Raw genomic sequence first — 16905 nt, 5'->3', positions numbered from 1 at the left:
CAGCACAGACCAAGGAGCCTCGACTTCCCCCGATCGCGAAGCTGGAGGGAGGGTGGATGATGGCTCCACTGGGATCGACCTTCAAGGTCACCTTGACCTGCCACTTGCTGGTCCAAATCCCAAAGGGGTCCTCGACATCAGTGCTGCTGCCGGCCACCTCGACGTACCTGGCGAGAAAGGTAAGTCTATCCACCACCGGAACATGGGGGTTGTAGAGGTGAATCGTCACCACCCGGTCCTGTTGTGACGGAAGCGTGAAGAGCGGCTCCGCTGTGAGGATCGACAGTGGCGCCCGGTCCCCTTTCTCCTTGAACGCCTTCAGGAACTTGATGCATCCCGCCACGTTTCGGAACGTCACATCGAAGTATCCACTGCTGGGGAAATCCTGCAGGCAGAAGATATCCGTCGCTTGAAATCCGCAGCAATCGAAGAGAATTTTCCTGATGAAGAAGGTGCGATCGACTGGTGCATCTCCTTACTTGTCCTTCACAACCACCCGAACGGTGTTGCGCACTCCCTGGCCCGAAGCTCGAAAATTGGTTTTAGCTATTTTACTCAACGCTTCCCCAGGATCAAAAGGCAATGATCATGGTCTCTTCTCAATCAAATAAGCACTGATAAGAACAGATACTACACTTGATCTTAGCCAAAAGGCCGAGAAGCTTGAGAAGAATGGAGTAATAATAAAATCTACTCATCTCCTGGCTTTGTTAACATCGCTTGTTTAACTTGGGTGTAAAGTATACCTTCGGCCTCTTCATAGTCATCATGAGGGAAACTATAGATGGGATCATGTTCTCAATGCAAGTAAATCTTTGAAATAAGAGTTCTTAATCTTCTGTAGCAATCTCCCTCACACACCTTTCATAACTGAGAGCAACTGGTTGCGCTGGTGTGAGGAGATTTTGAAGGCACAGTGCACAGATAATTTACGATCCACTCAGAAGTAGTTCTTGTCGACCAGAAAGGATCTTGAGCTAGAAATTCGGATCATTCTAGCCCTTGTATGCAGCTTACCTTTGGGGATTGGTCCTAAAACAGCTATTTGGATTTAAAAAGAACTTGCATTAAAATAACATCTTTCATTTCCTCAGGCTGTCCCAAATAATTTTTCAGCTAATTAATTACGTTGAAAGTGTCATCACTTGTTTTCTAGGCAAACACAGCAGCTAATTTGCACACAACCGACTCCCACAAATAATAAATAAATGACCAATTAATATGTTTTTGGTAGATTTGACTGAGGTAAATGTTATCCGGGACATCAGAAGAACTCCAGCTCTTCTTTGAATACTGCCATACCATCTTTTACATCCAACTGAATAGATAGGGTTTTGTGGCCATAACATTATGTCAAAATAACTGTGAGGCTAATGGTGCTTGCTGTTATTTACAGCAACTTCAGGCGGGGACAGATGTATGATTAAATGCGGAAATCCGTAAATTGCTGTCTGAGTTGCGCCACTCCATCGCTAACTTCACGAAAATAACATTGAAATGCATTGAGCAGCATCAAGTTACTGTATTTTGCACAGTATATAGGAACTAAATGCGCCAAAGAAAGTTTGCTTTGGAGCTATTTAAAGTCTGTGCAAATTTAATTAAGCCTTGATTAGCTGTCAGATATTCTTTTACAATCTAATTGTTAGTTACTGCTAATTACCCACTCTGACACTGAAAATTAACTATAATACAGAAAATGCTGGAAATACTCAGCAGGTCTGGCAGCATCTGTGGAGAGGAACAGAGTTAACGTTTCAGGTCAATGACCTTTCATCAAGTGGGGTTTACAGGTTACGGCCTGGAGGAAAGACTCCTGACCCTCCCTGGCCCACAAGCAGTGATGTCAAGTCACTTACCTAATGGAACCAACCACTTTGCCTCCTTTTCCTTGCCAGGTTTCCTGGGGCCAGGGAAATCCAGCTGACATATGTTAAAAATAGAAACCCTGTTAAAATGGAAGTATCTAACCTCCTAAAAAGCTTTAATCACCCACCCACCACCTGAGGGCCGATTAGTCACCTGACCCTGTCAAAACCTCAAGTGGGCAGGTTCATGGAAGCTTGGGTTTTGGGTTTAAAATTTTTAAGTTTTGACTTTGTACCCAATCTAAACCACCCATTTTGGGTGCTAAAATTACTCCCTATGACTCAGGTGAAAATGGTACTGCTGAGTCAAGCTGACATGATTTATAACATTGTATGATTGTTAATTTCTAGTCTGTCTGCAAAAATACTGATTGGTCCATGCTAATTACATGACACATGCACCAATCAGATCCGAGCTGTAATGAATAGTAATCATGTGATGTCAAAGATCAGTCAGATCATTGGAAAATAATTACGGTGTATTCTCAGCCACCATGAGTTTTTGATTCTCCCCTTCCATCCCTGGCAGTTTACACACCCTGCCTGACCTGTGCTCCACTCCGGACCTCAGCCTCCTATTTAATCATTCCTACACCTTCCTGGAGTGTTCCTGTTCTGAAGTTCGCCATTAATACATCAACATTGCCTTTTCAGTTTGAAAATACCCCCTTACTCATGGCTTCAGGCCCTGCTCATGGCACACTTCCAGCTCCAGGTCCTGCTCCCACTACTCTCCCCGGATTTGTAATCTATTTCTCACCCTTAAGCTGCCTCCCATGCAATCATTTAAACATGCTGCTTCTACACTGACGTCCACTCTTGTTTGGTCCCACCCTCACACAATCAAACCTTGCAATTGCTTTCATCTTTCTCCCCCCTCAACTTCACCCCTTCACCACCGCCTTTCACCCTTTCTGCAGCCTCTATACTTCTCTTATTCCAGTCTTAGGAACCACTGCTTCCCCACTCCATCTAGCCAAAAGCCATCATTCCCACAAAATTCAACCATGACTTCTTCCAAGGCTCGAACCCTCACTGCATGAGCTGACAATTTGTTCCAAAGATCAATGACCCTCTGCAAAAAGAAAACCTCCTGTCACATAGCCTAGTCTGATACTTAAGTAACTTATACAGGTCCCTTGGGTCCTCGCTGACTTATCTAACTAACAGTCTCTTCACAGGGACACAGTTCTAGTCCTTTCAGTATTTTAAAGACAAGAGCAGCAGGTGCATAGGAACATCACCACCTCCAAGATCCACTCCAAGTTACACACCAACCCTGTCTTGGAAATATATAGCTGTCCCCTCATTGTTGCTGGGTCAAAGTACTGGAACTCCCTACCTAACAGCACCTTCACACAGACTGCAGCAGTCCAAGAAGGCATCATCATGGGCGGCACAGTGGTTAGCACTGCAGCCTCACAGCTCCAGCGACCCGGGTTCAATTCTGGGTACTGCCTGTGTGGAGTTTGCAAGTTCTCCCTGTGTCTGCGTGGGCTTCCTCCGGGTGCTCCGGTTTCCTCTCATATGCCAAAGACTTGCAGGTTGATAAGTAAATTGGCCATTAGCAATTGTCCCTAGTATAGGTAGATGGTAGGGAAATATAGGGACAGGTGGGGATGTGGTAGGAATATGGAATTAGTGTAGGATTAGTATAAATGGGTGGTTGATGGTCGGCACAGACTCGGTGGGCCGAAGGGCCTGTTTCAGTGCTGTATCTCTAAACTAAAATCTCAAGGACAATTCAGGATGGAGGATGGGCAATAAATGATTGCAATGCCCACATCCCATGAATGAATAAATAAAAGGAAAAAAACTTCAATCTTCCCGAAGTCTACGCTTTTTTGGAGTAAAAAGACCCAGCTCGCTAAACTTATTGTGATAACCCAGGCTAAGGTTCATTAAGATAGATATCAATCTAATGGCTCCCCTCTGAACCTTTTCCAGAACCACTATATCATCCACCAAATGAAGGGACAAAACTGTACACAACAGGAGGGATTTTCCCTGGCAATGGGAGGTGGGTCCGCATTGCATACAGAGAGTTAAATCCCTTGAAATTTACATCTGGTCGGGATCCCAACATCAACCTGCTCTCATCCGGGTTTCTGCAGGGTGGGATTGAAGGAAAGTGGGGAACCCCCTTAGATTGGTTGGGTAAACTATTAAGGTAATTAAAAGCCAATTAATAACGGTTTTAACCCTCATTTCTGGATTTCCCAGCCAGGGGACCTGTTTCCTGACCTATCAGCAACTTACCAGGATCACCGAGGTGAGTGTGCAATGGGAAGAACTTGTTCAGTGAAACTGAAGGCTGGGAGGTCTTTGATCTGTTACATTGAAGAGCTCCAGCCATGGTCATTATGAGACTGCTGTTCCAAGCACTTCTTCTCTCGGAGTGCTTTCACTGCTTGACAGGGATTGCCAACTTCTTCTATCTAGCACTTCACTCAACTTCAGCTGCACTTACCTGCTGCCAGCCTGTGCTGCTCCACCTTGTACCTCTGCTGAGGGTCTAGGGCAGGGAGCTCACCACCACCAACAGCACCAGATGCCTTCTCCTCAGCCGCATGCCCCTCCACAGGACAGAGGACGGTCACTGAGATTCACGCCTACAGGCAGAGGATTAGCTCTCTTGATATATCTGAGCACTGTTGGTTCAGGAGCCCAGGCTCTCACGGCAGGTCGCTGCTGACATCTGCAGCCTCCTGGTACAAGACCTCCTTCAAAATGGAGCAGGTGGGCATACATTGCCAGTGGCTGACAATGCTCTCGTCACTGTAAGAATTACCACCACCCCAACCCCTGCCCCCAGGTCTCTGCCTCTTGCCAACTTGTGCACTGCTTTCTCTCCTTGCAGGAGAAAAGAGAAAGTTATGAGTGTTCATAATGGCTTTTGTGGAGAGGAGGGAAGGATAGCATTTATGGAGGGTGACTGTTAGTCATGGATGCAAGAGGGCAATAGGATGAGGTGAGTGAGATTATTGGCTATTTAGATGGGGATGTGAGGTATCTGCAGAGATAGGAATGAATAGAGTTGCAATATGTGTTGTCCTGAGGAGTTCTGTGCGGGAGAATGCAGGGACAGGCAGAGTGTGGGGTTTGGCATCGAGTGTGTTATGCCACTCACCTTTTCCACCCTCCTGAGGTTCTGGATCCTCTTGGTGCACAGTTTCTGGGTTGAAGGTACCATTCTTCTGCTTCTGACTTCCTCAGTAACTTCCATCTATGCTTGCTTGGATGGAGAGGTTGTCCTCTTCCTTCCATCCTTGCGAGAGCTCACCTCACTGCTGCCCCTCAGATCCCAGAGTAGGATCTCCAGTTAAGAGTAAGAGATCTGGACAGCAGCCTTCCCAGGTCTCCTCTCTATTCCTGTGGTTGCTGCAGCCCTTCTAACTCATGCCATAGTCCTTTAATTAGAAATCCTTCCTTTAACACAATGGATCCGTCATCCCACCCTCCCTCCCCAACTGGTCAGACAACTCCGAGGCAGGATGCTAATACTGTGGCTGAGTTAAAGAGCTAAATTAGTCAACTGAAAATGGTCCCACTGTTCTGGCAGGTGCTAAGTTCAGAAGATTCCACCAGATATGCTAGATGGTGTCTAATCAGTCTTATATAAGGACAGCACAGTGCTTTTTGATTAATATTGGCTCGTTCTAATTGAGAGCTGTGCAGGAGAGTTACAAAGGACAGACTTCTACAAAAAGTAAAACAAAGTGACGAGGAGTTTGAAACAGAGAAGATAATGAAGTGTGAAAGCCTTGGAAGAAGAATGGCAAACAGAAAGCATTACAGAGTAGGCAAAGGCAGTTCAGCAAGAGAAATAGTGGGAATTTTAACATTCACCACCATGTGGAAAACTAGCAGCAGCAATCGGCCACCCATTATACACCCCACCAAATTTCCCTTTCCGGGTATGTAATAGGTGGCTGATTCACTACCGGCAGATTTCCACACAGCAGCAGAAGTTAGCATTTATCCCAGAAAATTTATTTCTTTCATGAATAACATCGCACATCAATTGATGATAATAAATTATGAAGTATGCAGGAAGGTTCTTGAACTTGAACAGACAGTATTCACGTATAATGTGCAAACAAAAAATTAAACATTTTGCTTTAATCTGCTGCTTAGAAATAATGTCTCCGCTTGTTTCTTTTTACCATAATGCAGTCTTCTGTCAAAGTTCTGCACTGTTTCAGCATCAATTTTTTAAGAATAGTACACCTTCTCAAAGGCAATTAGGGCTGGGCAATAAATGCTGGCCTAGCCAGCAACGCACATCCTATAAATGAATTTGAAAAAAATGTTTGAACAGTGCTGCAATGGCATGTTTTAATAATTGTCTGCAAGTGAATAGGCAAGGGGCTTGTGAAACAGAAGAGTATGTAGATTTTATTTTTAACAGTTTTAAAACACATTCTATACAGGTTATTTACTTTATTGACAATGTACACATTAATAATAGTAGCTAAAATAAAAATGTAAGAAGTGTTTCTGTTGTAATTTATAGTGCAGTGGAACTTATAAAAATTGATTACAAAACATGAACTGTGGTGCCAAGTACAGAGTGGCTATTACTGATCTATCCTTTATCAGCCAACAAGTATGTGTTCCTACTGTATTACACAGTAATAAACATACTTTAACAACTTAAGAAAGCTTTTTTCCTTTTAATCCCCATTTCCAGTTTATTGCATATTATGTCATGCCAAAATGGATCGATCATAAATAGAAAAAATCACCTGTGAGAAATCAGTGGACAGCCGAATGCTGCTCGTCACAGGTTTTCTTTCTCAATATGTATGTAGACTATATAAATGATTGCAGGCTTGTCAAATGCAAACAAATATATAATCAAGTATGATCAGCTGCTATCAGCAGCAACAGTGACTGTTAACTCTGCAGTTTTGTACTTTAGGTTAAATTACTAAAGTGTATTTCAATACATATATATTTTTGTTAAACAATATTTCTTCATTCAGGCTTGCATGAACTGAATTAAAATAATCACGGTATATCTATATATTACTCCTTTTAATTAATTCACCTCTCCTACTGTGTAGTCTGTATGTATTAATTGAACATTTACAATTATCATCACATGATTTTTTTTTGCAGCTATCAAAGCAAGGGAAGTTAATGCCAGTAAAATGAATAGTTTTAAAGCTCTCTCCATTCTGCCCCAACATTAACGTAACACAACTTACTGCACCAGTGCGAAGTTTCTATTTCCCATACCAGTTATTCTGTCATACTGGTACTGTAAGGAGTGCTGTTCTGGAAGTGTGGCAAGAGACAACTGATACCAAATTAAGGACTGCTTTTTACTGTGGGCCTACATCCACCATGAATTAGGTCAAACTCCCAAACTTATTTCACATACGACCATTACAGCTGACAGCCAGAAGAATCTATTTTTCCTTCAAGGTGGGCTGAATTTAAGTGGTGAAAGGCCACTGTATCTAACCTACTTCACCACTCAGTCTTATTCCCAACAATTTTATTTTCTATATATATTGTTGATGCAGACACCATCTGTTTGAAATCAAGTGGCTTTTGATTTCTGGTGGTCAGCTGGAACTGTAACCACAACTTTCACCCCAAAGACAATGGTACTGGCCGTTCTAAGAAATGCAATTCATTAAATCATAATTTCCCTCTTCCTAGGGCCATGAGCACTACTTTGTAACATAAATATTTGATTTTCTTAATAAGCTACAAAGGATTTTATAATGACGTTGCAGTATGTTCAGAGATATTAAAAAGACTAATCTGACTAGAGTCTAAAATGCATTAAGCATCAATACAATTAACATTACTGCTTTAAAACTGTTAAAAATGTTGAGATGATTAATATATATTTCATGTCTTTTACTAAAAGCATTCAGACTTCTGTTTTAAAATTGAAAGGTGTATTTATCAAAAACAATGCCAAGTATCCAAGAAAATCCATATACAAGATATTGTGAGACTCAAAAGGTGCATTGACGGCTGGAACCTATTTTACTTTATTCCTGAGGTTCACTGTTAATTTTAACTGCAGCCTTTCTCATCCAATGTTTCATTCATTGATATAAATTTCTTTGAGAGCTTTTTTCTACAACATAAAGAGATATCATTATAGCTGATGGTTTGGATGTGCAGCATAAAAAGATAATAAATGTTAAACTGACATGTAAAAATCAAAATAGTCAACACACATTTGTGACCAAAATGAACTAAACACTATTTTAAACTTCTAGCTAATCCTATACAGAAACAATTTTTCAAAAATAAAGTTTGTAAATAATAAAAAAGTCAATGTAGCTATAACTCAACTAGACTAGGTAAAAAGGAATGGCTTTCATAAAGAACTACCTAATTACCTATCTAAATTAAAAATATACATAGGTTGTATGACAGGATTATTATACCACATAAAAGGCCAAAAATCATGTAACTTTGTTTCACCAATGATTTAGAGAAAAAAAAAGACCCTTTAAGACCAGGTTTTATGTAACAAATTCAGGAAAAGGGAGACATCACAAGTAGTTGAAAATTTTAAAAAAAAGTGTGTAAGAAATGTACAAATATAAAAAGCTACAAATATTAATAAATTACAGATAAGTCACAAAGACTTAGACACATAAACACTTCACCAGTAAAGACCAAAAATACTTCATATTGCATTATAATGCAAAATTGAAAATAATAAGCTCATATAGAACAAAAGTGTTACCTCATTTACAAAGCCTCTCTATAATGCGTTACTTTTGCTGATGTAGTGTGACTACTTACAATAGATTATTTTTGCAAGGCCACACAAAATAATGTCTTTGTTTTTCAGGCAATGCCTTTTATAAAAAATAAGTTCCATTATAACAGCAAACTGAAAAGAAACAACATTTTATCATAAAAGATGAAAATGTAAAAAACCTAATAGAGCAATGGGTACACAGAGTTGTAACTCAAAGGTACTGAGCAATAAAGATTAGTATTTTGACCATATTTACAGGATTTGTATATTATGAAATAACATTTGAAAATGTTCCTTTAAATCTGAAATGTGGAATTGCCTGAGAAACAAGTTTATAGAAACAGTATCCATTTACTCAGGTTAAAGGCAGCAGTTTACTACTGTACTCTCTAACACCCTCTTCCTGTGCATATAAGGACAACATTTCTTATAAATTTGTTTTCAACATTCTTCAAAAAATGGTAATATTTCCAGATTCATTTATTCGTTCACCATCTGTAATTTAATGCTTAAAAGATGCTCCAACAGAAGATTTGGCTGAATTAAGAGGATTACACTGGCATCTTTGATAGATATTAAATGCCACTAACAAGCATTTCCAATTATGCTACAGACCAAGTGGAGCCAACCGACTAGAGTACCACACAAAAGCACCGTACTCCCACTGAGAAAGGTCTGTAAATACAGTTTAAATGGACACTGTCTCTAACCTGGAATGATCTAAAATGTGTTAACGTTAAGTTACACATATAACAGCGTTAGTGTCAGGCCAATACATTTTAAAATGAAAATATTTCTCATTCCTAACTTTACAGAAGAAGCTTTCCATTCCTATGTATTTTTAATATCTTCCCAAGTCTTTGTTTAGCGGTTGCCATACCTTTCTTTAACCGTTTTCCTGGAATATAAAAAAAACTGTATAATTATTGTGTTTGATACATGAACATGCGTGTAAACATAAATGAAGATTTGTTCCACATCTACAGCCATCCACCTGCCTTTACAAATTACAAATGAACTCAGCGTAGGCATATTGTCATATAAATTCAGATAAAAACAGAAAATGCTAGAAAGAAGCACTCAGCAGTTCAGGTAGCATCTGTGGATGATAACAATTAACGTTTCAGGACAATAACCTTTCCTCATTTCTAACAATTTCTTCTCTCCATAGACCTAGAATCATAGAATGATTGCAGCACAGAAGGAGGCCATTCAGTCCATCATGTCCATGCTGGCTCTCTGCAAGAGCATCTCACCTCGTCCCAATCCCCTGCCTTTTCCCCGTAGTCCTGCAAATTTTTTCGCTTCAGATAATTATCCAATTCTCTTTTGAAAGCCACAATCGAATTTGCTTCCATCACACTCTCAGGCACTGCATTCTAGAATTTAACTATGTGCTGTGTAAAAAAGATTTTCCTCATGTTGCCATTGCTTCTTTTGCCAATCAGCTTAAATTGGTGTCCTCTGGTTCTCAACCTTTCTGCCAACAGGAACAGTTTCTCCCCATCTACTCTGTCCAGACCCCTCACGATTTTGAAAACCTCTATCAAATCTCCTCTTAACCTTCTCTTCTCCAAGGAGAACAACCCCAGCTTCTCCAATCTATCCACATAGCTGAAGTTCCTTATCCCTGGAACCATTCTCGTGAATCTTTTCTGCACCCTCTCTAATGCCTTCACATCCTTCCTAAAGTGTGGTGCCCATAATTGGACACAATACGTCTGCTGAGGCTGAACTAAGGTTTTATACAGGTTCATCAGAACTTCCTTGTTTTTGTACTATATACCGCTATTTATATAGCCTAGGATCCCATATGCTTTATTAACCACTTTCTCAATCTGCCCTGCCACCTTCAATGATTTCTGCACATATACCCTCAAGTCCCTCTGCTCCTGCGTCCCCTTTAGTATTGTAGCCGTTAATTTATACTGCTTTTCCTCATTCTTCCTACCAAAATGAATCACTTCGCACTTCTCTGTATTCAATTTCATCTGCCAAATGTCCGCCCATTCCTCTAGCCTGTCCACGTCCTCTTGAAGTTTATCACTATCCTCCTCACAGTTCACAATACTTCCAAGTTTTGTGTCATCCGCAAATTTTGAAATCGTGCCCTGTATACCCAAGTCTAGGCCATTAATATATATCAAGAAAAGCAGTGGTCCTAACACCGACCCCTGGGGAACCCCACTTTATATCTTCCTCCAGTTTGAAAAACAACCATTCACCTCTACTCTGTTTCCTGTCACTCAGCCAACTTCATATCCATGCTGTCACTGTTCCTTATATTCCATGGGCTATAACTTTGCTGACAAGCCTGTTATGTGGCACTTTATCAAATGCCTTATGGAAGTCCATGTACATCACATCAACTGCATGATCCTCATCAACCCTCTCCATTACCTCATCAAAAAACCTAAGCAGGTTAGTTAAACACAATTTTCCCCTAACATATCCGTGCTGGCTTTCCTTAATTAATCCATATTTGTCCAAGTCACTGTTAATTTTGTCTTGAATTAAGCTTTCTCACCACTGAGTTTAAACTGGCTGGCCTGTAGTTGCAGGGTTTATCCATACACTCTTTTTTTGAGCAAAGGTGTAACATTTGCAGTTCTCCAGTCCTCTGACACCATTTCCAAATCTAAGGAGGATTGGAAGAGTAATGGCCAGTGCCTCCGCAATTTCCACCCTTACTTCCCATAGTATCCTTGGATGCATCTCATCCAGCCCTGGGGATTTATCAACCTTAAGCACAGCCAGCCTATCCAATACCTCATCTTTATCAATGTTTAGCCAATCCAATGTTGCAACTACCTCCTCTTTCACTCTGACTTTGGCAGCATCTTCTTCCTTGGGAAAGACAGATGCACAATATTCATTTAGTATCTCAGCCATACCCCATGCCTTCATGCATAAATCCCCTTTTTGGTCCCTAATTAGGCCCATTCCTCCTTTTACCATTGCTTTACTATTTATATGCCTATGGAATCCTTTTGAATTCCCTTTTATGTTCACTGGCAGTCTCTTCTCATACTCTCTCCTTGCTTCTTTTATTTCCTTTCTCACTTCTCCTCTGAACTTTTTATATTCAGCCCGGTTCTCAATTGTATTTTCCATCGGACATCTCTCATACGTCCCCTTTTTCTGTGTTATCTTACTCTCTGAGATCATCCAGGGAGCTCTGGATTTGTTTGTCCTACCTTTCCTCCTTGTGGGAATGTATCTCGACTGTACCCAAACTATCTCCTCTTTGAAAGCAGCCCATTGTTCTGTTACAGTTTTGCCAGGCAATCATTGATTCCAATTTACCTGGGCTAGATCCGTTCTCACCCCATTGAAGTTGGCCCTCCCCCAATTAATTATTTTTACTCTGGATTGCTCCATGCCCTTTTTCATAGCTAACATAAACCGTATGATACTACGATCATTGTCCCCTAAACATTCCCCTCCATACACTTGATCCACCTCATCCCCAGAATCAGATCCTTCCTTCCTCATTGAGCCAGAAACACATGATCTAGAAAATTCTCTTGAACACACTTCATAAACTCTTCCCCTTCTCTGCCTTTTACACTATTACTATCCTATGTTGCGTGTTCCCTTTATTTTCTGTTTTTATTTCCTATTTCCAGTATCTGTAGTTTTGGCTTTTCATATAATTTCAACTTTTACATTCCACAAACATTTTTATGCAGAAATGTGGCTTCCTCCAGCCCTACAAGATAACCTGCGCTCCTCCATTTCTGGCCTCATGCTCCACTAATCGCCCCACCTTAGGTGGCCTTGCTTTTAGCTGCTGAGGTCCTAAGCTCTGAAATTCCCTTCCTATACTTCGCCACTTTTCTACCTCTTTTTCCTCCTTTAAAATGCTTTAAAAACCTACCTCTTTGACTAAGCTTTTGGTCATCTGCCCTAATATCTCCTTAGTGGTTCAGTGTTCTGTTTGATAGCGCTCCTGTGAAGCGGATTGGGGCGTGTTACAACGTTAAAGACACTATATAAGTGCAAGCTGTTGTTACTGATGACATTAATTACATTTTCACATAATTAGAAATAAGTTTAGAATACTCATACAAGATAATATAGAGGGTAATGAACACCATTCACTGTAAAACAATAATTTAATTAGAGTTAGATGTACACTAAAAGAGTAAAGCTTAAATAATTTTTGACGACCACTTGGATTCTTAAACCAGATCGTAACCTTGTAATAACTGGAACGTATCTATATATGACACACATGCACTGAATTCATGTAATGGGTTATTTGGTGTTAGGTCCTCTATTCTGAAATGAATGGCCACAGGACTCATCTAGATTAATATCCATTTAGAAAGATTAGCAATTGTGGCACAATCATTGTATTTTTATAACTAAATCACCTAAATGCAACAGTTACTAAGAAATTAATGTGCAAACTGTTCCCTGCAGAGTTCAATTTAGTAATACAGTTAGGTAAAACATTTGAACCAAGATAATGACTTGCTTACCATTCATGTACTGTAATTGACATTTTAGAATTTTAAATAATATATTGCACACAATAAATACAAATAGAAGAATAAATATAAACTTAAGTTTAAAAATAACTTTGTATCTCATTAAAGTCAGGAACAGGAGTGCTGGGAAATGCATCCAGTGGTTCAGTTGAGTCTTCCCAGCTCTGCAGTTGAGTTGCAGTCTTGTGATCCACCTTATCTCCTTGCATCTTACCTCAGAAAGTAGCCTTGCTAAAACAGATTACATTCCTGCTCTCTGAATTCCCAACTCCAAGAATCTCTAACCGAGAACACTGTAGCTATGAATTCATACTCACTACAAACTGTACTTACGGTAATATAACTTAAACTGCTATTACACTGATGATGCCAGAGTTTTACCAGCACTATCATACGGCTGCTTATACTGCTATGGAGGGAGAAAATGCCACACAGGCGCATTCAAGTGCAAGCAAGTGCCTCTTGCACTTTTGATCTATTTTCTACAGATTGAAAAGAACTGGCAGGACAGAAAAAAAATGTAAATAAAATATAGGTGCTGCACTATAAGAAACAATTCAAGTGAGGCTGGACTGATGAGTGTTAATTACTGCCAGCAACTTTATACCAGATTTTTATTGCCAGTACAGGAAACTCGAAAAATATAAAAATGCTGTTAACCCACAATACTTATAAGTTTCAAGGAGACATAAAGAACAATACATAGGTTAATATCAGTTTTATTATATAGGAATGAGGATGATCTAATGGCAAGTGAGTTTTCAGTGCAAAATAATCTTAGTAAACCTGCTTCCCATTAAGTATTCTGATTTATACAGCATAGTTTTGTTGGCTGGATGAAAATTCAGTCAAACAAACATTAGATTTAATATTTGTCATGTGACTGGAAGTTAGTGATAGACAGCTCCATAAACATTTAAATTAAGGTCAAGTAGATTTACAAAAGATCCAGAGGGTCTAAAAGAACCATTCTGCATTTTTCAAAGCAGATTGACACTGCAGTCGATTTCTATTCTATCTTTTGTCAAACTTCCTCCAAGTAGCTGCTATCTGCTTCATTCTGGAGTCAAACTGGGCTCTGATTCAGGATTTACACTACTAGTTTGTTGTTGTAAAGTGAAATTGCTTATACCAGTGTTAAACCCACAGTTTAAATGCACCCTCAAGTAAAGGTATGATTATTAGGAACATAGGAGCAGGAATAGGCCATTCAGCTCGTTGAGCCTGCTCCGCCATTCAATTAGATCAGGGCTGATCATCTACCTCAACGTCACTTTCCCGCAAGCGTCATCGCATTCAATGAGAAATGTAATTTGTCAGAACAGTTTTTTTCATCTAAAAAGTACTGGTAAAAAAAACTTGTTTTCTAAGTTGTTTTACCTCTGTTCCTTGAGTTTTATTGAAACTCTCTTCTCCAGAAATGACAGGACAGCTACCTCAACCAATTGGAGATTCTAAATGTCTCTGAAGTTGAGGAGACAACACTCACAAAAAGAATGTGGCAAAAAAAAAGAAAAATAGGCTGTTCTTCACAAAAATATACTGGGTTAGAAATTGGTTCTGCTGCTTCAAACTGGGTGCAGGGAACTTAAGGTGATCATGGTATATGCCAGAACAGGTAGGCCCAAGGACAGATCAAAAATGGGCCTCGGGCCTTACTTTAATAAGGCTGATAGCTGCGGACACCTACTGCATGTTCCCAGGCAGGTCATAGGCAAAGTGGATGTAATTGTTGGGTTGCTGCAACGCTGATGGTGGTCCTCAGATACGTCTGGGGTGGGTTGTGGGGGGGGGGGGGGGGGAAGAATGAGGGATTTAATGCCAGCACGCCAGCAGTGGGGATGGGGAAAGCAATGATGGCAGTGGCCTTCAGGCAGGTCTGGGGGTTGGAGGGTGCAGGGAGCGAGAAGGAATCAGGAGGGGCTGAGCCTGAGCCAGAAATGATTCAGAGTAGTGCTAAGCTACACATCAACGTAAGTATTTTTCAAGGATATACTTTTTTAAGTATATTTCAAGGTTAGACCACATGTAAACCAAGTAATGCTAGCTGGAACATCCCTGACACCTGCTCCGATCAGGCCAAATGGATTTCGGGAATGGGTCCTAAAATGGCTCCCCCAAAAGGCTGTGGATGATGAGTCAATTGAAATTTTCAAGTCTGAGATTGACAGATTTTTATTAGGTACGTTTATCAAAGGCTATGGATCAAAGGTCAATAAATGGGATAGACACACAGATCAGCCATGAAATGGCCAAACAGGCTCGAGGGCCTGAATGGCCTACTCTATTTTTTTTCCCAAAAAGAACTATGAGGCCCTCTACATCTTCACTCCTACTTTAGACTGATGTTAAGGATGCCCGTACCAAGCCCAAACTAGCCTGTTTCCGAAGCTGTGCAGGCGCTGGAGGTTTCCCCCAAACTGAACCCATTATGTCCCTATTTTCCATCTGGAACATGGGTGCAATGAGCTCCAATTTCACCCCCACAGTATTTGTGAGGCCACATAATGGTCTCCCTCAAAAAATGCCTCTCTTTATTACCTAGTCACTATCCCCAGCCTCCACCATTAAAATTACCCTGAGCTTGGTGTAAATGGTGGTATTTTCTGTGTCAGGAACACACCTGGAGACACAAGCTGAGACCCTCTGCTGACTTGCACTATACCTAATTTGCTGGCATCAGCAGTATAGTGAGAGTCGAAGTACTAAGGGGTTTAACATCTTTGAAAGTGGATAAATCCCAGGCCTGGATGAAATGTATCCTAGATTGTTAAGGGAAGCAAGAGAAGAAATAGCAGAGGCTCTAACCATCAATTTCCAATCCTCTCTGGCTACCGGCATGATGCCAGAGGACTGGAGGACAGCTAACATTTGGGGAAGGAAAACTAGGCATGGGAATACACAATAAATGGTAGGATATTGAGAAGTGTAGAGGAACAGAGGGACCTTGCAGTGCATGTCCACAGATCTTTGAAGGTTGCTGGACAGATAGACAAGGTGGTCAAAAAGACATTTGGGATACTTGTCTTTTATTAGCTGAGGTATAGAATATAAGAACAGGGAGGTTATGCTGAAACTGTTTAAAACATTAGTTAGGCCACAGCTGGAATACTGCATGCAGTTCTGGTCACTGCACAAGAGGAAAGATGTGATTGCACTAGAGAGGGTACAGAGGAGATTTATGAGGATGTTGCTTGGACTGGAGAATTTTGGTTATGAAGAACGACTGGATAGGCTAGGGTTGCTTTATTTGGAACAGAGAAGGCGGAGGGGAAACCTAATTGAAATGTATAAAATTATGAGGGATCTAGATAGAATGAATAGGAAGGCTTTATTCTTCTTGGTTGAGGGTCCATAACCAGGGGGTATAGATTTAGGGTAAGAGGTAGGAGGTTTAGAGGGGATTCAAGGGAAATTTCTTTCACCCATAGGGTGGTGGGGATCTGGAACTCACTGCCTGGATGGGTGGGAGGGAGGCAGAAATCCCCATAACATTGAAAAAGTACTTGGAGATGAACTTGAAGTGCTGTAACCTACAAGGCTACAGACCAAGAGCTAGAAAATGCAATTAGGCTGGATGGCTCCTTGTCAGTCAGTGCAGATACGATGGACCGAGTAGCCTCCTTCTATGCTGTAAATTTCTACGATTCGATGTCATCTATTCACACGGGCCAGCAAGCCCTCCATACAAATTTTCAAAAGGCAGTGGGGTCAGATAGCTGTGGGAGACAATGCCAGGAGTCTAGACCCAAGAACCTGGATGCAGTGCGCAAGAAGTTCAATGACCTCACATGAGTGG

The 16905-nt window shown here is 40.7% G+C and overlaps 1 protein-coding gene and 1 pseudogene across 4 annotated transcripts in view; both read right to left on the bottom strand.

Annotated features, from left to right (window-relative positions):
* Positions 1-498: 498 nt before the first annotated feature.
* LOC137380453 (U2 spliceosomal RNA) lies at positions 499-666 on the bottom strand (annotated as a pseudogene).
* A 7734-nt stretch (positions 667-8400) lies between these two features.
* Positions 8401-16905, bottom strand: part of phf2 (PHD finger protein 2) — a 128006-nt gene continuing 119501 nt past the window's right edge. For all 4 annotated transcript variants that reach the window (XM_068051766.1, XM_068051768.1, XM_068051767.1 and 1 more), the window contains one exon: positions 8401-9508. In XM_068051766.1, the coding sequence (XP_067907867.1) occupies positions 9420-9508 (89 nt within the window). In that variant the 3' untranslated portion in view covers positions 8401-9419. The remainder of the gene's footprint in view (positions 9509-16905) is intronic.

Source organism: Heterodontus francisci, chromosome 19 (genome assembly GCF_036365525.1).
Source record: "Heterodontus francisci isolate sHetFra1 chromosome 19, sHetFra1.hap1, whole genome shotgun sequence".
NCBI lineage: Eukaryota > Metazoa > Chordata > Chondrichthyes > Heterodontiformes > Heterodontidae > Heterodontus > Heterodontus francisci.
The sequence above is the reverse complement of the archived record's forward strand: the minus strand, read 5'-3'. Positions and strand labels throughout refer to the sequence as shown.